Raw genomic sequence first — 20,627 nt, forward strand, 5'->3', positions numbered from 1 at the left:
GTATTTTACCGTGGTGTTAAGTGTCTTGGAGATAGAGGGGGAATCTGTCCCACATTGGTTGGAGTGACAGAAGGGAGAAGAGCTCCCCTTCCCTGTTACCCGCAGTGAGGCTGTTATGGGGTGAGCTGAGATGGTCACCAGCAGAGGACAGCTGAGTTCAGAAGCATCTTGTGAAGGTCTCTTGTAGTAGTGACAGCTGCGTCGAGAGAACAAAAGGAGGCTCTGCCTACCTTGCTTATGCTTGAGATGGCTTCTGAAAGCATCTGGAAACCTGGAGGAATAGCTGAGGGACAATTAGAGGAAGAACTATCCCTGGCAGTCAGTTTAGTCACTAAAATTAATAAACTTGTTCCAGATAAATTCTTAGTAAAATTGAAATTTCATACATAACTTTTTTTTAACATCTTTATTGGAGTATAATTGCTTTACAATGGTGTGTTAGTTTCTGCTGTATAACAAAGTGGATCAGCTAGATGTATACATATATCCCCATATCCCCTCCCTCTTGCATCTCCCTCCCACCCTCCCTATCCCACCCCTCTAGGTGGTCACAAAGCACCGAGCTATGCGGCTGCTTCCCACTAGCTATCGGTTTTACGATTGGTAGTGTATATATGTCCATGCCACTCTCTCACTTTGTCCCAGCTTACCCTTCCCCCTCCCCATGTCCTCAGGTCCATTCTATAGTAGGTCTTCGTCTTTACTCCCGTCCTGCCCCTAGGTTCTTCATGACCATTTTTTTTTTTTTTTAGATTCCATATATATGTGCTAGCATACGGTATTTGTTTTTCTCTTTCTGACTTACTTCACTCTGTATGACAGACTCTAGTAAGGAATTATACATTCTAATTTTTTTCCAAGGCAGCATCTTGCTCAATAGTGAAATACAAGGTTTCCCTTTAAAGTGAAGAAAAGACAACATCGGTAACGTATTTCACATATAATATTGTTCAAGTACTACCCAATTGGATAAGAGAAAAAAATATATAAATAATTGAAAAGGATGAGCCCCAATGATAACTATTTATAGATGATATAATCACATAGCTAAAAGCGAGCCACATGGAAAACTACTGGAAATGATAAGATAATCCAGGAAAACTGGTTATAAAATGCAATAATCTATAACCAGTAACTTTTCTACATAAAAACAAGTTAGAAAATGTAATGAAAAAAATTCCCATTTACAAGAGTGCTCAGAATAGTAAAATACTTTACAAGAAAAATAACAATAAATGTACAGGATGTTTATGACTTGGAGGAATCTTGAAAGAATAAAATGGCATTTTCAATGTTTAGATTAAAAGTTAAATATTATAATGATATCAACTTTCTTTAAATTAAATTATTCATTGAATGTAACAGCAACAAAAATGCCAAGAGGTTTTTTTTGGTTATTGTTTGAAATCACATGTCTCAAATAAAGATATTCATTACACAATTATTATAGTTGCAATAGCCTGGAAACAATATGAATGTACATCAATAAGAGACTGGTTAAATTATAGTTTATTCCCACATCATTATGTGGGAATAAACATCATGATGTTTATTTATTTTATAGTTTATTTTATATTTATGTTTATAGTTTATTCCCACATCATTATTATAGTTTATTCCCATATCATTATGATATCCTGCTATTTTAAAAAAATAAGGGAGGGAATTCCCTGGCAGTCCAGTTGTTAGGCCTCTCTGCTCTCACTGCCGAGTGCACAGGTTCAATCCCTGTTCAGGGAACTAAGATCCTGCAAGCTGCATGGTGTGGCCAAAAAAAATAAAAAATAAAATGAAATGACATAAAATAAAACAAAATAGTAAAGTAAAATAAAATAAAATAGAATAAAGGGAGATCTGCAGGCCTGGATGTGGAATAATCTCTAAGTGTATTGTTAACTGAAAAGCTCAAGTTGCAGAAATACATACACACACACAAATGGCATACTATACCTATACCTGTGTGTACACATATAAAGATATACACACATAGATATACATACACATATATACATAGATCTATTATGATGTCATGTGTAAACACACACACACACATACACGTGCTTCGAAGAGCACACAAGAAGCTTTGCCACTGGAGATAAGGAATGGGGGATACCTTTTTGCCATATACCCTTTTTATGCCGTTTGGTGTTTTTACTATATGTATATCTTAACTTTTCAAGAGAAAAAAGTTTTTAAGCAATAAAATGAATAAAAGCATAGACCTAAAAAAGATACTTGTTCAGGTTAATGGTATCAAAATGTAATGGGCATTCCCATCTACCCGCTGTCCACTTCTACTCATATCCTAGAGAAATTCCTGCCCATGTGCACAAGTAGACACATACAAGGAGAGAGGGGCATGGCATGGAGGGGGCAACTAAAACATTATGTATCTCTATAGTATCTACTGCTTAGAATGTGAATACATATTCATAATAAAACGTTGGAAACAAATATCCATCAGCGGGAGATATTTAATAAATTTTGGTACAGCTAAGGACTATACAGATGTTAAAAGGAATGCAGTAAGTCCATACATAACATGGAAAGTTGTTCATGTTATTAAGTGGAAAATCAAATTGTAGCACTATGTATGTAGTAGTAGTAATTTTTTTGTGTAAGCATAAAAAAGTATATGGAAGGAAATATATCAAACCATAAATAGTAGATGCCTGAGTAAAACAGTATTTTATCCACTTTCTCCGAGCCAAGCCTGCTCCTCCTTATTTCCTTCCAAGCTGCTTCCTGAGAGAGTAAGAGGTTTCTGGTCTGGGCTGTGAATCCTGGTGAGCTGGGTCACTGATGTAGTCCTGGCTCCAATCTGGCCTTCAGCAACTCTTTAGTGGGGTGCAGAGCTCTCTTACAGCCACCAGCAGCGTTATACTCTTGTTCCTAATCTGAGGCTCCTTGTGTGTATTGGCTCCTCGGGGATTTTGCATGAGGGGGGAATGATGGGGTTGACGTGTTCCTGTGGCTCCACCATAACCCCTAAGACATACCTCCAGGCGTCTCTAGAGGGAACTTTCCCTTTTCACTTTTTACAATCGGCGTCCATGGATTTTTGGAAAGACAGTTTATAAAACTGTAAAACAAATGTAAATTGCAAAAAAAACTTTGACATTCCTAAGAATAAGCTTAACCTTAAGCTTGAACATAAAAATAACACACGTAAAATGATATATCTTTACTGATGCTTCTCACCATGATGTGCAAAGGATTTGTGACCACAAGAGGATTAATAACCACTCTACTCAACCTGTTTATATTGTTTGTTTGGTTTTTGTTATACTCATTTTTTCCTTTCCAAAATGGGTAATATACTATTACTTGATTTGTATTTAGTTAAAAAGAATATTAAATAAGTTTGATCAATCTACATCTTTACTAGATAAATTTTAGTTTACATTATTAACATTTTATTAGGAAAAAAATCTATTACTTTCCTTTAAGCATTTTATTAAGTCTTGATGTATTTACACATTCATTTGGAATCACATGGTCTCCTCTCCCTTTCTTTTCCCTTCTCCCATGAGAGAAATTCTCTGAAATAATTTTGGGAAAGAAAATTTGATTACTGAGTCAAAAGCTACAAAAATATTAATGCCTCCTGATGCAAGTTTTCAGTTTGCTTTTTACAGCTTAACTTCTTTGATTTTGCAATACCTTATAAGGTATAAATATATTCACTTCATACAAGCCTCAACAGCTTTAAGCAATACATATAATTTTTTAACTGCTAGTTAACGTACACCAAAGTTTCCCTCTTTATTCCTAAAATAGGCCCATCTTCTGAGACATATCTGTTTGTTTACTGAAAAACATCATCAGAGAATCTCTCGCTGAAAGTCTTCCCACATAAGGAAGCATGTTTGTGAGACATCTTTCCTGACCATCAGTATCACATAATGCTTTATCCTTACAAGATCCACAAATCATAAGGTATTCAGTGAAAATGGACATTGTAGGATATCACTTTGACGTACAGTCAGTTCAAGGGCGACTGAATGGTAGCGCAGGTGTGTGGCGTGTGACTCATGCAGGCCCCACCCCCAGGTGCAGTGAGTCACTCAGGCAGAGAGCTCCCCTGGGATAATGGCACCATCAAGAGAACCTCTTGACACTCACTAATCTAGGCTGATAGCGTCATTTAGACAAGCTAAGAGCCAAAAGAATGCCAAGGTCAGTGTTTTTGTAGCAAGAATTAATTTTTAGTAATTTAAAAATGAAAATGGTAAATAACATTTAAGACAGTCTTAAAGAAATCATGTCGTAGTCCAACACTATGAACTATACAGCTATTTTCAGTTTTGCATATGGCCTTCCATTTCTTATAGATAGTTAGCTAGTTACAATCATGGGTATTTTATCTTCTGTTTCTCTCAGTCAGCTTTATATCACAAGCATGGTTCCATGTTTGTATAGCACTTTCATAATTATTATTTTTAATGGCTGCACGAAGACCATTTGATTAATTTTATTACTCTGTCTATTCCAGTGCCCATTATAATGCTCCTGATGAGAACATAGGATGGTGCTAGTCTAAGTGCTAGTGCCAAAACACCCCGGTTCAAATGTAAGTTTAGCAACCTCTGTGCCTTAGTTTTCTGGTCTTTAAAACGATGTTGATGACAATTCCAACCACACCGGTTTGTCATGATTAAATGAATTCATTTGCATAAAGTGCTTAGAATGGTGCTTGGTACGTGGTGAGCAGTCAATAAATGTGAACTATTATTATTGATGTATAAATGACTTTCGAGCCTTCAAGTCATCTCTTGCTTTTGCTATTACAGACAGCAGTGCAATGAACATCTCTACTTATCAGATGTTTTGCTTCTGTATAATTATTTCCTCAGATTAAATTTCTAGGAATCAGATTGCTGGGTCAAAGAATTTATCACAGTGATTACTTTTAAAGAAATTCCTTGAACTTTTGCCCTTGAAGAAAATGTGATGGCATGGAAAACAAATACTAGTTGATATAAAAGAGATGATCAGGAAGGGAAATCATGGCTTTATTTATAACAGTAATTTAGTAAAACCCCATTTTATTCATAAAACTGGGTAGGTAGACCTTATACAAAGAGCCCGGGTTCCATTCAACTGATTTAATCCAATAAGTATTTCCCAGTCTGCTCTATGCTTGTTCCATGCTAGGTGTTAAGCAGAGTATGGAAGGCTATGAAGTGGCCTTTGTCCTTAAAGAGTCAAAATCTATGTAAGAAGGTAAGATATGAAGGTAGTATGAAACTATAGAATCAGGGGCCAAATTACTTTTTTTTTCATCCAAAATCTGTGGTACAGACACCAAATATTAGGCATAGTCAGCTGGCAATAAAGAGATAATATTCAGTTTCTGGTGAAGAAAAAAGTGCGTGTGGGAGAGAGGGGCAATGATACAGATGAACTTGTACACAAAACAGAAATAGACCCACAGACATAGAAAACAAACTTACGGTTACCAAAGGGGAAGGGGTGGAGTATGATAAATTAGGAAGATGGGATTAACATATACTCACTACTATATATAAAACAGATAACCAACAAGGACCTACTATATAGCACAGGGGACTCTACTCATTATTTTGTAATAACCTATAAGGGAAAAGAATCTGAAAAAGAATATATATATATATATATATATATATATCTGAATCTCTGTGTTGTACACCGAAAACTAACACAACATTGTAAATAAGCTATACTTCAATAAAAAATTAGTTCATTGATTAAATATACAAAGGGAAAAAAAAAGAGAAAAGTGTGTGACCATCCAAGTGATAACTAAATTGAGCTCCACTTTTTTTCTCAAAATCTAACATTTTATAATTGCTTTCAATACACCTCAAACCAACAGGCCAGACCTGCATTTGAAATCATGCACAGAAACTGTTTGCTCTTGCTAAAACACATTCTTATCCCTGCCAGTTAAGATAAAAGCACTCCTCAGACTTCAACTGTGGGCTTTAGCCAAGGGGTCCAAAAGGGGTGCTCAGGAGTGGAGATGGCTTTGGTGGAGAACTGGGGGTGTGTGTGTCTGTTTAGGAAGGGCCTCTGCTAGCTGAAATAACAAAATCATCTCTATTTCGCCTGTTTTTAGGGAGCAATGCTAACGCGTCTGGAACAACCAAAATCTCCCACCACCACTCTGCTGTCCTCTCTCTTTTGTCTCAATGTCCAAGGAAGGGGGTCCAACTGCCTCTCCTCTTTGAGATGAGCAAGCTCACTGATTTCCAGGAAGCCAAACCTGAAATAGAAGCAGAGCCTTTTCTTATCATTGAGGAAGACTTCCCAATCACTGTAAACCCTTTCCGTAGGGGGCAAGCCCCGTATAAAGGGTTTTCCGGTCTTTGAAAATGGCCTGCCAAACACCATTGTTGTGCCTTATCCAGCAGTTATCAAACTGCCTACTATGTACAGATCCTCTCAAACTGACAGGTACCAGATGCCCCCAGAAGGCTTAAGCCTCTGCAATGTCCAGAGAAGGAGATGCTTTGCCCAAACAGGTCCCCAAGCAGACAAGTGAAACTGTCTTCCTTATATGGTGAAAAGTGCCCTGTCGCTTTAAGGCCAAGAGACTTGGCTGCAGATGGTCCCTGGGAAGTTTGCGGGCAGCCCCATCCTGTATCTGAGCCTCGCAGCTGTGCAGGTGAGTTCCCAAACCTTCTTTCCCCAATTTGCCCTCTGCAGTCTCTCTCCTGGCGTGGCTGGTTGGAAATGCTGTTAAAGAGGGCTAGAGAAATTCAGGGTCAGCAGAGATGGTGTTGTTTGGAGAAGTTTGAGTTGAAGGGAAAAAACAAGGTTACTAGGGAAATGTGCAGTGATGCAGCCGGTGAGGATGCTTCTAACTTCCAGTGGGGCGGAAGCATCCAGGTTACAAGAGGCCCTGAGGCTTTTCAGGACAGGGCAGGGGAAACAAATTCAGCAGCGGAAGAGGGACAGATGCTAGGTAAGACCCCACAGGGCTAAGTTTGGAATTCTGAGCTATAGAACCTGGTCAGCTGCAAGTTTAAACCAGACATAGGTGGGAGGAAATAATGCTTCTGCAAATGCTGAAGGCTTTGCAGAGCTACAGGGCTGACTGCAGAAGAGAAAGTGAACGCGTATGTTTGCAGCATCTACTGGAATGGAAGGCTGCAGCCTTAACCCTTCGTTCAACCTGGCTGATTAGCAAGTAGGGTTTGATAGCACAGAGCACAGGGTGAGGGTGGGGATGCCTGCGTGGAGTATTGTGGTAGAAGACTAAAATAAATGGATAAGACTATGATCGTGGAACCGCATCTCTGGTATCCCCACAGTACCGCCTGCAGAGAAAAGAGATTTTTCTAAGCTCAGAAATTCTGTGTCATCCACAAGCAAAGAACTGGAAGAAGAAGTCTCATTTAAGCTGATTACTGCTCTGTCATTTACTAATTCAGTTTCCTGACTTCTTTTAGCCTGTGGCCTGGAGCCTCCTAAAATATTAATTTGGAATTAACGAATAGAACTTTTTAAAGGCTAAAGATGAGCTAGCAAAGCCCTTTAACTGAGCCCACTCATCAGCTACAACCAAAATAGAAGTCCACCCAAGAATTTAAAAAGAGAGATGCCACATTGTAGGACTGGGCTTGTTTTCCCTCCTGGTTGAGTCTGGGGCCATTCATCATTCAGAGGCCAGTGGTTTCTCTACAGTTGTTGTGTGGGGAGTGAACACGGAGGCTGGATTAAAATTCCTTACATACCCCATGCCTTTCAAAAATATTCATTCATCTGGGTAGTCACTGAAGAATTCGTTTTATTATTAACTAACAAGTGCTCTATCTACTTGTTTTCTAAAGACAGAATGTTCATGAAAAAAGATTTGTTTTATCAACAGGGATTTGTTAGTGCAAGGGTTCCCCTTTTCTCACTTCTGATGGCTGGGCCAAGTGGGGATTATAGCTTGCTGAATAGGAAGATCTGTTCTTGACTCTAAAAACAGCAAAGGGCTCTACTTGGGCCTTACCCATTCAGAAACGCTGATGTCCTGAGCAGAAAGTTAACTTTTGAGTTCATAATTTGGAAGGGAACAGGGTGCGTGGGTATAATGTTGCTTCCTTTGTTTCAAGTTAAATCCAGAAAGCGGTGTCAAATATACTGCTTTCAAATATGAACGCTGCCAAGAAAAATAAAATCCAATCCCCAAAGCCGGAAAATCTCTAAAAGTAACAGACTGTGACCTTTCATAAGCTAAATCAAAGTGTTTAAAAGGAAAAAAGATGTGGCTTCCTGAACATTTCACATGGTGACCCTCAATCACATACTGACTGCACAGCATCTCTTAAGCTATTTATTTTATCTGTGCCTCGGATTCCTCACCAGTAAACCGTGCATTGTTCGGAGGGACTTTCCAACGAAGTGGAAAGATCCATTGGAGCTGGAGTTGAGCAAATCTGGGTTAAATTTCCAGTCCCTTCATTTATTCCATAACCTTAGACAAGTTACACAGCCAGTCTGAACCTTGGTTTCCTTATTTGTAAAGAGAGTAAATAATTAACAATGTCATTAGAATTAGAGGAACCTACCGGTACACAGGCTCAGGCCTGCGGGTCCTTGGACTTGGAGAGCAGGATGTCCTGCTCCCAAGCAGGAACCTTTGTATCTTGCATGAAAAATGGACGGTCTAAAAATGGGTGATTTGGGGATTTCCCTGGTGGCGTAGTGGTTAAGAATCTGCCTACAAATGCAGGGGACACGGGTTCGAGCCCTGGCCCGGGAAGATCCCACATGCCGCGTAGCAACGAAGCCCGTGGGCCACAACTACTGAGCCTGTGCTCTGGAGCCTGCTAGCCACAACTGCTGAAGCCCGCATGCCACAACTACGGAAGCCCGCATGCCACAACTACTGAAGCCCGCACGCCTAGATCCCGTGCCCCACAACAAAAGGAGCCACGGCAATGAGAAGCCTGCACACCACAACAAAGAGTAGCCCCTGCTCACCGCAACTAGAGAAAGCCTGCACACAGCAACGAAGACCCAACACAGCCCAAAATAAATGAATACAATAAATAAATAAATAAATTTATTTTAAAAAAATAAATAAATAAAAAATAAAAATGGGTGGTGTTGAGAAGGGCAAGAAGATTTTAGTTCAGAAGCGGGCCTAGTGCCATACCATGGAAAAGAGAGGCAAGCACAAGACTGGGCCAAATCTCCATGGTCTGTCTGGGCAAAAGACAGGTCAGGCCCCCGGATTTTCTTACACAGATGCCAGCAAGAACAAAGGCATCTCTTGGGGAGAGGAGACACTGATGGGGTATATGGAGAATCCCAAGAAGTACATCCCTGGAACAAAAATGATTTTCACAGGCATTAGAAGGGGCTGACTTGATAGCTTATCTCAAAAAAGCTTCTAATGAGTAATAGTTGGCCATTGTCTTATTACAAAACAGAAGTGTCTCATGGCTTTTGTTTTATGTGTACCGTATTTAAATTGGCCTCATACACCAGAATTCCAATCATGAATGGCTGGTAGGATATTTCTTTTGGATGGCCCTGATTTATATAGATTGACTCCTAGTTAAATTAATATGATCAACTTTTTGAATTTTGATACTAATTCCAGCTCAGGAAGTACTATCCCCGTTTTCCCCTTCTAAAGATATGATTGGACTTGATGTTCAACTCTTCATAGAGATGGTGAACGCCATCTCAAAACCTACAGGAAATTGGTTTTATATTTAAATTTATATAACTGGTTATATTAATATATTTAAATACAGAGGCTATCCCTTCACTGTCTCATAGAACAGTAAGACTCACCTGCATTTCACGTTGTGTTCATTAGCCTGCTAAAGGCAAGGGCTGAAGATAAGCTGGCAATGTCCACTTTATCTTTTTGGTCTTAACTATGCCAATTAAATTAAAATTCCCTGTATCTAAAATGTTGTCTTTTACTTAATGAAAGGCATTTTAGTGTGGTTTATGTATAATATCAAATAAAGAATACTTAATACTTCTCACATTTCATAGGTGATCTATAAGATCAAATGCTTTTAAAATTTAGCATCACAAGCTATCGCAGCAAACTTTGCTTATGAATTCTTTACCAAGTCAAACTAAGTTATAATTCAGGATTGTCTTTTAAACAGCTATTCAAAAACACATGCAACTGTAGCATTACCATATATGCATGATTGGCAATGGTGCTTTTGCCAACTTGTTAGAAAGATTAGATGAGATATACCATCAGCACAAATTTATAAATTATGTGATCCTAAGGCTGAAGATAATTAAAAACAAAGTCATGGATCAAAAATAAATAAACAAACAAATAAAGAAAGAAGAAAAATTATTAAAGGAACTTTAGAATCCAGTAGTCTCCAAAAATATTATTTTACAGTTCCTTCTTTTTCTTTATGACTTAGGAAACTATATTGTACCTTGGGGGAGGAAATGAGTTTTGAGAGTGGAAACCAGTTCTGTAGCACAACTTTAGAACCACTGTTAGTTCACCCCCTTCTCCCCACCCTCCTTCAAAAAAGGATGCCCAACTGCCTTGGAAATCCATTCCTAGTTATTAGCCAGGCTCATTGATCAGAAGTCCTTCTTAAAGCAAACCCACTTCTACCTATTTTGTGTTCAGAAATACAAAGAATTGTTGGTTTTCTTCCCATGGTATAGTTATTCCATATGCGTGAAAGACAAGGTAAGCCACCTCAGAATCTCAATAAAGGTGGTCTATCCAAAAGCAAGTTTAAACAGCATTTTTAAAGGAACTTTTTTTTGTTGTTATTGGAAGCCACCTCTTACCAGTGGTTCAATAATAACTAATCGCTACCTTTCTGTAAAATCTCCTAACATGTTCACACAGCCATCTTTAAGAACATGGTTAGTGCTACTCTCAGAATTTTCATCGTTCACTTCAGGCCATTGTAAGAGCAGGGTTGCCATACCTGCAATGGGGCTATGTGTAGGACACTGTTTTAAACTGAAAACATTCTCTCCACCAGCTTAGAAAGGTGGTGATCAATTTCAGCAGCAGAAACATTCCACTGGAAGCACATATCACAGCACATGCATCAGCTGGGAGTTGAGAGCTGTCGTTTTTAACTCAATGACAATGACCTAAGGGTAGGTCACCCCTGTAGCCAATCTTCTAGTGGTGGAATAACACCGCCTCTGTCAGGAGACTGGTGTTTAGGACCCACTCTTGGCCACTTAAAGTAGCTGTGGGACCTGGGTTAGTTCCTTTACATATCTGAGCCTCAGTTCTATGGCCTGCCTCGTGGGAATGATAACATATCCACGTATGTGGTTATGGGAAAGACAGGAGAATTGGCAGTGCAGAGCTCAGTAATTATGTTGGATCCAAACGCCTGATGGTCTCTAATAAGGTCCTTGTTCTTTACTAATAATACACTGGCCATAGACCTTGTCTACACCCTTTAGACCGATCTGCAAGTATGAGTACGTGTCCAAGAACGTGTGACTTAAACTTTTAATAAAAGTTAAGTTTCAAGTTAGGTGGAAGCAAAGAAAAGTAGGGGCTGAGGCCGTTCTACATCGTGCTGCAGGGGTTAACTTTGGAAACAGGTTTAAAATCTGCTGGGTCACACAGGACTTTGGATTGATTACATTCTTTAAAAATATTTTATAATTTTTGACCCCGTGGGAGGTACTTCTGTGTCTGGTACACTGGAAGAAAGAGTCAGAATGGGGGAACACGATGGTCTAGATTGAGCAGGTAGAGTAGAGAAATCCTGGTGGAGCTGAATCTCTTGACACATCTTTGATGCCCCCTCCTCCCCACTGACCCCATGCACCTTGAGCTTGTCAGATGCGATTCTTTCATGAATTCACCAAGCTGGGGAAGCTTGAAAAAGTGTCTAGTCGGCTTCTTGCCTTCAGTCAGAGCTGCTCTTGAAACAACCAAGAACAAGGGCCACCTACCTCTGCTCAGGGAAGGAGCCTTTCAAGTCCCATCTGTTGTCTACCTGCACTGGGGCTGCATTTGGGAAGTTATCCTTATGCCTTGTGCTACAAGCCCATTTTCTCCCAGCGAGCTCTGGGTCTGTCCTTTGTTGCAGCAAATTGCTATCCTGCCTGTGGAAGCGGCCACTAGGGTGGGGCATGCTCATGGTCACAGCCTCTGCGAGGGGCAGCACTTCTTGTTTCCTCTCTGATTAATGAGCAGGTGAGCAGACATGCTTCTGCCTTGATGTTATCACATCTATTCCCCCTCCACCTTCCCTCTCCCTACTGCAGTGCTTCCCAAACTAGAGAGAGGGTGCATCAGGAAAGCTCGTTAACACACATAATGCTGGGACCCATCCCCAGTGTTTCTGATCTGTAGGTCTGTGCTGGGGCCTGAGTACTTGCAAGTTGTAATAAGCTCACAGGTGGTCTCGGAACCACACTTTGGGAACCACTCATCCAACACTCAGTCTCACTCTGGTGTTTCCAGTAACTTGCACCGCCTCCTACATACCAAGATAATACCTCCTCTCTGTTCTTGGGGGCGGGGATGGAGGTGTGAAATAGAGCCTTCTCCTTACCACTGTTCTGTGCGACTATTTAGTGAATTCTGATTGTAACAAGCATGGTACTAAATACTTTACAGACATTATTTGCACTTTCCCAATAACCCTACAAGTTTGATGTTATGAGACAAACAGAAAGAGTGTGAGAAACCAAGATCTCACCAGTGACAAAGAGCAGATGTGGTGTTCAAACTCAGACTGATCTGGAAAGATTTGCTCTTTCCACTATTCCAGGTCTGGCAAATAGATGTTTAACTTGTGTGTCAACTCCAATTCACTGGTAGCTGCTGCCTGGAGCACTGTGTTGAGAGTCCCATGTGGAATGGGTGCTCAGCAAGAGGAAGTACTAGGATTGGTGAGCTGTACCTGCCGAGATGCAGGAGTGGAGAATGAGAACCCAGGTGCTGTGTATTTGCCATCCCCATACGATGCCTTGTTCGGGAATCAATTTTGTCAGCTACTAAAATCAGATGAGAGATGGGTATTCAAATTTGTTCCACAGAGAACAGTAAAACTTATTTCCTTTTTCATCCCCTTCTCTAAAGGGTGAATCTAAATTTCTTTTTTAATTAATTACTTTTATTTATTTAGTTTTGGCTGTGTTGGGTCTTCGTTGCTGCACGCAGGCTTTCTCTAGTTGTGGCGAGCAGGGGCTACTCTTCGTTGCGGTGCACGGGCTTCTCATTGCGGTGGCTTCTCTTGTTGCAGAGCACGGGCTTTAGGCGCGCGGGCTTCAGTAGTTGTGGCACACGGGCTCAGTAGTTGTGGCTCGCGGGCTCTAGAGCGTAGGCTCAGTAGTTGTGGCACACGGGCTTAGTTCATGTGGGATCTTCCCAGACCAGGGATGGAAACCGTGTCCCCTGCATTGGCAGGTGGATTCTTAACCACTGCACCACCAGGGAAGCCCCTGAATCTAAATTTTTGAGGCTAGATTTGAAAAGGTATAATAACTTGTACAGTAAAATGAAATGCAGCTAGTAGATAGATAGTAGGAGCCACCATGGACATTTAGCCTTAAAGTGACGGGGATGAGAGAACTTATTAATTATGTATGTCTCTGTATGTTATGTGTCTTTCAGTGTGACCTAATAGATCGCCTTATGCTGAAAGAATCCACTGTGACTTAATAAGGAGGCAATGACATTTCTGGTTTTATTTCTCCCTCCATCACTAATATTCAGCGTGAGATTTGTTATTTTTAGTGTCTTAGTGCTTTATCTAAAAAATGAGTTTCATAATGCTTTTCTGCTTCTTCCTAATATGTATTATGTACATGATTAAATGAAAAAATAACTTTATGGCATCTATCATTCAATCAACAAATATTTATAAAAATTGATCCCCAGGCTCTGGGGATATAGCAGCAAACAAACAGACTGCTCTCATGGAACTTACATTCTGGAGAAGGGAGACAGACAATATACAAGTAAACAAAGAAGAAAATTGTGTATCGTGATAAGTATACACAGTGAGAGTGACTGTGTGTATGCGTGTATGTGTGTATGTATTGCTGTTTTAGATGGGGTGGTCCAGGGAAGGTCTTTCTGAGGTGGTGACATTTAAGCTAAGACTTGAATGTGGAAAAGGAGCCAAACTGGGTGGTCTGGGAGTGCTTCTTTTCCAGGCAGAGAAAAGAACCCATGCAAAGATCCTGAGGTTGAAGGTAGGTAAGGGCCAGATCAAGTAGGCTAGTAGGGATTTTCAGCCGGGGGTGATGCAACCCTCCTTCCCCTACCTAGGTGGTGTTTGAAGATGTGCAGCTGGTGATTTGGGTGCAAAATATGGAATCGAGGACAGAGCACTATTGGCTTTTGTGGGCAGGACCAGGGATGCTAAACATCTTATACTGCTTTGGATGAAGGCACATGAGAAGACTTGTGCTGCTCATACTGTCCTGAAGATATTGTCTCTGTTGAGAAATCCTGAAGAATCTCTAAGGCCAGGGTAAGAAGTTTGAATTTTATCCTGTGTACAGTGAGAAGCTCTTGGAGAGTTGTAAGCTTTAAAAGATGATCTTTAAAAGATCATTTTGGCTACTGAGTGGAGAGTGAACTGGAAGAGACAAGGGTGAAAGCAGGGAAATTCAACAGGCAGCTGTTTCAGTAATCCAGAGTAGAGACGATGGTGGCCTGGGCAGGGGGGTCATGGTGAAGGTTTTGAGAAGTATTTCTACCTTCAAGAAGAAGACTGCTTAAATAAATATAAAATGCCATTTCTCATGACACCTTATGTTATCGTTTGTTTTCCTTTAAAGACTTTACAGTTTGGGAATCCACTGGTTTCCTCTGTAGCCGTTTAAGAGAATCTTTGCGGCACCGAATTACAGACCTCGCCCTTTCAAATGCAAGTCCTTATCCTCTTGCCCTTCACCCTCACGGATCTGTGTGCATTTCAAGTTGTTTGTAGCTCGGGAAGGTAATCTGTTTGATTTGGGCTTGTAAAAAGAGAGAAAATTACATGCGCTTCTTGAATAACAATATGTGATTTCTCTCTCTGAAGGGTCAATAGGAATTAGCCTACATATATCATTTTAGGAAACCGGTTCCTAATCACAGGAATAAGAGGGACCAAGTCCACATTTTTTCTGCTGAAAGAGGAACATTAAGTGAACATCAGAATCTCTTGAAGAGATTGCAGGCATCTCAGTACTAATTTTACTCGGGCATTAAAGCCTCGCCAATAGTTTTCAGGTGCATCAGCTACTCCCCAACAAAGGCAATTCAGCTTCCACAATTTTAGAGAATCCTCCTTGCTGCTCTCTTCCTCTCTCTCCTCATAGCCATCTCTTCTTCCTGTCCCCCCACGGAAGTGCCCCTACACTGTCCTCGGAGTGTCCCTGCAAATGCAGAGATCCATAAAGCAACAATGTGGGAAGCTATTAGCTCACCTGCAGAAGAACCCACTTCTCAGACATCTGGGGGGAGAAGCCTCCTGGCCCCCAGGCTGAGATGCGGGGGTGGCAGGAGATGAAGAGAGAGGAGACAGCTGGTTTCAGGCCACCGCGCATGGGTGAATGGTGCCACTGAGTGTGGAAGTCAAGAGGTGGGTCTTCCCACCAGAACCTTGCGTCCTGAGAGCGGAGGTGGGGTAGTCACCAGAGAAACACTGGGGACTGGATGCAGGCAGGCAAAACAACACACCACAGCCTCCAGCTAGAGCTGATGGAGCCAGGTACGCACCCACCGACATCCTGCCTTCCAGTTTCTAGATAAAGCTGAAGAAGAGAAACAGAAAGTGGATAGGACCATCCCCCCCAAAACAAATGATTGAAACCCATCACCTAATCTACATAAGCCACGCTCCCAGGAATTAAAAAAGCAAGTGGTCTCACTGAACTGTAAAAACCAAGGAAGAGGAAGCTCCGCCTTCACCTCTGGGCACAGGTGTGGCCCAGCAAGAGGTGGGCCACCTCACTGCTGACCGCAAAGGGGGAAACCAAGACCACGTATTGGAAGGGAAGGAGCAAATGTTTCGCATTAGCAGATCCTGTCCCAGCTACCAAGTAGCCATGTGGATTTGGACAAGGTCACCTTCTTGGGCTTCCAAAATAGAGTTGATCAAAAGCTCTTTCAGACTCTGATGTGCTTTGAGGCTGTAATTCATAATTCAGCTCAAGGTCTCCGTGGTTCCCCTAAAGCCTCTTGCAAAACAAACCTCAGCTCGCCCAACTCCTATTTCTCTCTCTGTCTGAATTAGTAACTGTTCTCATGCTGCCCCCGTTGGGTCCTGAGAACTCTCCTGTTAGCACACCTAGAACACTACTGCTTCTCTTTCTTTCTTTCTTTGCATCTCTCTCTCTCCACTAGCTCTTCAACGCCCCACCCTCAAAGGGAGGTACCAATGTCAGGTCTTTTCTTTGAATCTCCAGGGTTTAACACTGTACCTGACAGTCACTTACTCGATGTTCAATAAATGTTTGTTGTTGAATGAATGGAAAGGGAGGATGTAAAAATAGAGAAGAACGAGCCCGAACCAATTCAAAGCTCAGGAACCAGCTGAGCCATATATTCTGCCCATAAGATCCTGGACTCCTTGGAATTAAAAAGAGAGAAGAGACAATTTTAGAAATTATAGCAATAATTTTCAGACCTCACGGTTTCTAATACCCTACGTCTCCACTGGGATATGCCAATTTCACAGGATTTTAGAAATACTTGAGTTTTACCTAGCCTTTATGGAATGTCTTCTATTTGTAAAAAGCTAGTATAAAATTGCTGAGTAGGAATTTCCAGATCCCTTACTTCCTGACTTCATGCCTCTTTAAGCTGTTCTCGGGGAGAAAAAAAAAAAATCAGAAAGTTTAAAACTGCCTACGTCTTGTCTTCATAAACTTTGATCCTTTCACTTATTTAAAATTCATAACCACGCTGTCCTAATAATTAGAAGTGCTAAAGTACTTAGGGAAGGCCATGAGGGATGAACCCCCTGGTCTGTCCAGCCAAGTCACCAGAAATGGTGAACCCTTGCTGCTATGGTGCTGGGAGGAAAGGAGGGGGCTTCGAGGCTGCCAGCAGAGGTGGCCCAGAGCATGACAGGCCCAAGCTGGTCCAGTTCCAGGAGTCTGGATTTGAGGGGACTGAGATCCGGTGCAGCGTCAAAACCTTTGGGCAGCGGCCAACTGTTTGATGAGCTTTAGCGTCATCAGGGAGGACCACGCACGACTGATTCCAGCCTCAGGAAAGGGGTCAAAAGGAAAAGGGAAACACGGTTGATTGTGCCTCTTCCTTGTACCAGGCCCGCTGCTGAACAGATGCTTCCGCAGGGCGGGGGGCAGGAAGATGCTGCCCCCAGAAGTGTGGATTCGCCGGTGGTGTCCCTGAGGGTTACTGAATGAGGGTTTCTTCCAGAACATTGCCCACAAGCAAGAACAAAGCACATCTCCAACTTCAGTGTGGTGATGTGCGATGTCTGGTTCATCCATCCATTTGTCTAAGCCACTTGAGAAGCCAATGTCATGAACTCAATTATTTTTAGTTTTTCTGTTCTGTGTAAAGAAGTGAGTCCCTTGGGCCCTCATGAGTACTGTCCTGAGAGTGGAGAAAAGCCTACCATGAGACCGTGATACAACCAGAGCTGTACTGACAATAATAAACCTTATTCAAACCAAAAAGAGCAGGGTTTTGGTAGGCTCCCAGGGGTCTTATCTAAGGGGTGCACAAGGGGAAGGCCCTGGGAGGTGGGAGGGACTATTTATCGCAGGGCTGCCGGAGGAGTTATATCAGGAGCTCACGTTTGCTGTGACTCCGCAGGCTGTTACCTAGGGCATGTGCTCGATAACATGAGGGGCTGGCATCAGTTTAAGTACCCCACAGGCCTCTTGGCCAAACACATTGGATGCTGAAGCAGCAATACCACGGAGCAGCTTAGCTAAACTCTCGACCATACCTGATTGTAAAACGTTAAGGGAAGGCAAGGGCTTAAGCTAAATTTTAGGATAATGTTGAGGAATCAGAAGGAGAAACAGAGGGAGAAATGTGATTAGGGCGAGACACCCAGAGGGCTTCAAAGGTACCAGAATAATCTGACTTTAAATGGAGAGGTGGGAAATGCTGGTGTTCATTTGATTATTATTCTTTAAACTGTGCATTTATGTTTTTATACCCTGATTTGTATGTATGATATATTTTAAAATAAAAAGGCATTTAATTTCCTCCCCAAAACTAAAGACCCAGAGTCTGAATGAAAGCAACTGATCAAGAACTAAAAAAAGTTGCCAAAATAAGGCCACTAAGACCTTAAGTGAAAATTTAATCTCTCTCCCTCTCTCTCTCTCTCTCTCTCTCTCTGCCTTCACTGGTAAAATTTTTGCTGACTGGAAAAATCTCTGTGGGAGCGAGAAGCATTAGAAGTTATCTATGAATTACATTTGAGAGAAAACACTTTTTCCCCTCCCTTCCCATCCTGCTTGTCAGGGCAGGATTGATTCAGCACACGTTCTTTTCCAAAGTTGAAAGGTTAAAAATAATGCCCACCCTCTGGAAGCCATTGGACAGAAGCCCGCTTGACGTCAGAGTGTGTTCAGCTGGGCTGTTGCGCTGTCCTGCCCTCGGCCGCTGCCTTTCCCTGGGTTTGTCCGAGGCTCTCCGTTATGCTCTGTGCACCAGCTCAATATTTCTTATTTTGCTTCACTCTTTACATGCCTAGAATAGCTCTTTTATTTTTCTGCTGAGCCCTGGCTTAGCCGAATTCCTTATATTTGGTTTCTTTGATCTTTCTGATCAAATTATTTTCTGTTCCACTCCTCTGAGCCCCTTCCAGTTCCCTCTATTTCTCAAGAAGCCAGGTGTTTAATAAAGAATCTGGATAAAGCTCAGGCACAATCGGGTATACGCAGCTGCTTGCCCCCAGGTCACGTGCTGCTTTCTCCTTAAGCAGCGAAGATGGTTTACTAAAGGCATGTGACATTCCAGAAACACCACAGTGCCCTGCACATGGCAAGTGCTCAGTAATTACTGAGTGGAGGAATTAATCAGGATCTCTTTTAAATGAGCTAGCCTACATTCCAACTTACACTTAACCTGTTGCCCCATGCCACCCTCAGACCAGGCTTCTTTCTGCTCTCAGGTTTTTCTTTCCAGCCTAACAGTTATTTCACACCTTACTTCCTTGATGCTTTAGTTGACACATTTTTAAATTCAATTTTCTTTTGTTTCATGCTCATCTATTTAACCTCATTAGTTTAATTCATGTCGTAGGGTTTTGCAAGTAACTTTGTTTACCAGATTAGCATTATTTCTAAATTATTGTTTTACCCATTTCTCTAAATAACTGAAAATCACGTTCATAGTGTCTTATTAATTCCTCTTTATTAGAAAATAGACTTTGCTTACATATTTATGCCTTTTCAGTGTTTTTCTAATTGGCCACAGCACAAATTCATCATATCCTGTGATTCTGACACAGGTTTGGGTTAAGAGTAAAGATCATTGTCTTAAAATGATATGGTGTCTGGGATTTGCTTCAGAATAATCTAGTAGAAGGATTACAGGTAAAACAAGATTACCGTGGGTTGATAGTTGGCCGAGCTGGGTGATGGATACATGGGGGTCATTGTACTATTCAATTATGTAAATGTTTGAAGTGTTCCCACAATAAAAAGTTTTTTAAAAAAGAAAAATGTAGATATATAAATAAAAGTTGATCCAATGGATTATCTTAAGATACAGAGAGAGGGAATGCCTCCATCATTCTCCAACCTTCCCTGTCATTGTTACCTACTGGAAGTTCAGCCAATCCTCTGCGTTCATTGTGAAGTTTAGCACTTGCTCCTCCCCTTCCTTTCTTTCCAAACTCTTATTCTCACCTGGGAGATTTCCTTGTGCTGGTGTGTGGCTCTTCCAACACCTCGTATCTGCAATGCTAATCGTCTGCACCTTCACACCCTTTCAGCAGCCCACTATCCTATCCCTTGATTTAAATGGTTTTTTACATGATGCAAATCTCTATCTGCTGACTGTCTAGCACTTTGGCTAAGGCCTTCAGGTTATGTTTTGATACAGAATTTACTTTTTCTCAACATCAGTCAACACATAAAACACATGTATAATCCAGCCATTTCTGGCTTAAAATCTTTCAGGTCTCTCTCTGAACTTCAAATTCAAGACCAGTAACGTTCACATCCAGTTCATGCTTTCCTACCATTTCCAGCCTCTTTCTCTACCATCCTCCAATATTCACTCTCTTTTCCAGTTATATTAAAGTGTCTCATTTGTGGGTAACAGATCGTGCTTTCTTAGCCTCTCTAAACTTTGACCATACTGTTCTCTGAGATTCAGATGTCCTCCTGTCATTTGGCCTCTGGAGGACTTCAGCAACTTTTGTTTATACCTCAAGACTCAATTCAAGCATCACTCCTTTTGGAAGACTTCCCTGAGCTGTCCACATTGAGTTAAATGCCCCCTCCAATACTTTTTTCCATTACACTCTTTGACTACGCCCACCCTAATACTCTGAAACACAACTGTAATCACTGATGTTCTTCTTTTCCTTTCTAGACTGTGAGCTCTTTGACCTCTTCCAACTCTTTCTTTCCAAAGCCCAATCCAGTGCCTGGTACAGGTATTTCAATGAATGAGTAACTGAATGAACAGAGGAATGGAAAAATGAACGCTGTTGTCTTCTTGAGGT

The 20,627-nt window shown here is 41.3% G+C and overlaps 1 protein-coding gene across 1 annotated transcript; it reads left to right on the plus strand.

Moving 5' to 3' along the window:
• The first annotated feature begins 6,596 nt into the window (after positions 1 to 6,596).
• On the plus strand, positions 6,597 to 9,344 carry LOC132520454 (cytochrome c-like). The gene is made up of 2 exons (XM_060149200.1): positions 6,597 to 6,649; positions 8,708 to 9,344. The coding sequence occupies exon 2, from the start codon at positions 9,135 to 9,137 to the stop codon at positions 9,342 to 9,344; it is 210 nt and encodes a 69-aa protein (XP_060005183.1). The 5' UTR covers positions 6,597 to 6,649; positions 8,708 to 9,134.
• Positions 9,345 to 20,627: the final 11,283 nt, after the last annotated feature.

This window comes from Lagenorhynchus albirostris, chromosome 5, assembly GCF_949774975.1.
Source record: "Lagenorhynchus albirostris chromosome 5, mLagAlb1.1, whole genome shotgun sequence".
NCBI lineage: Eukaryota > Metazoa > Chordata > Mammalia > Artiodactyla > Delphinidae > Lagenorhynchus > Lagenorhynchus albirostris.

Bases quoted from the DNA above. Each gene is read 5' to 3' on its own strand.
- LOC132520454 (XM_060149200.1), top strand. From the start codon at position 9,135: ATGGAAAAGAGAGGCAAGCACAAGACTGGGCCAAATCTCCATGGTCTG.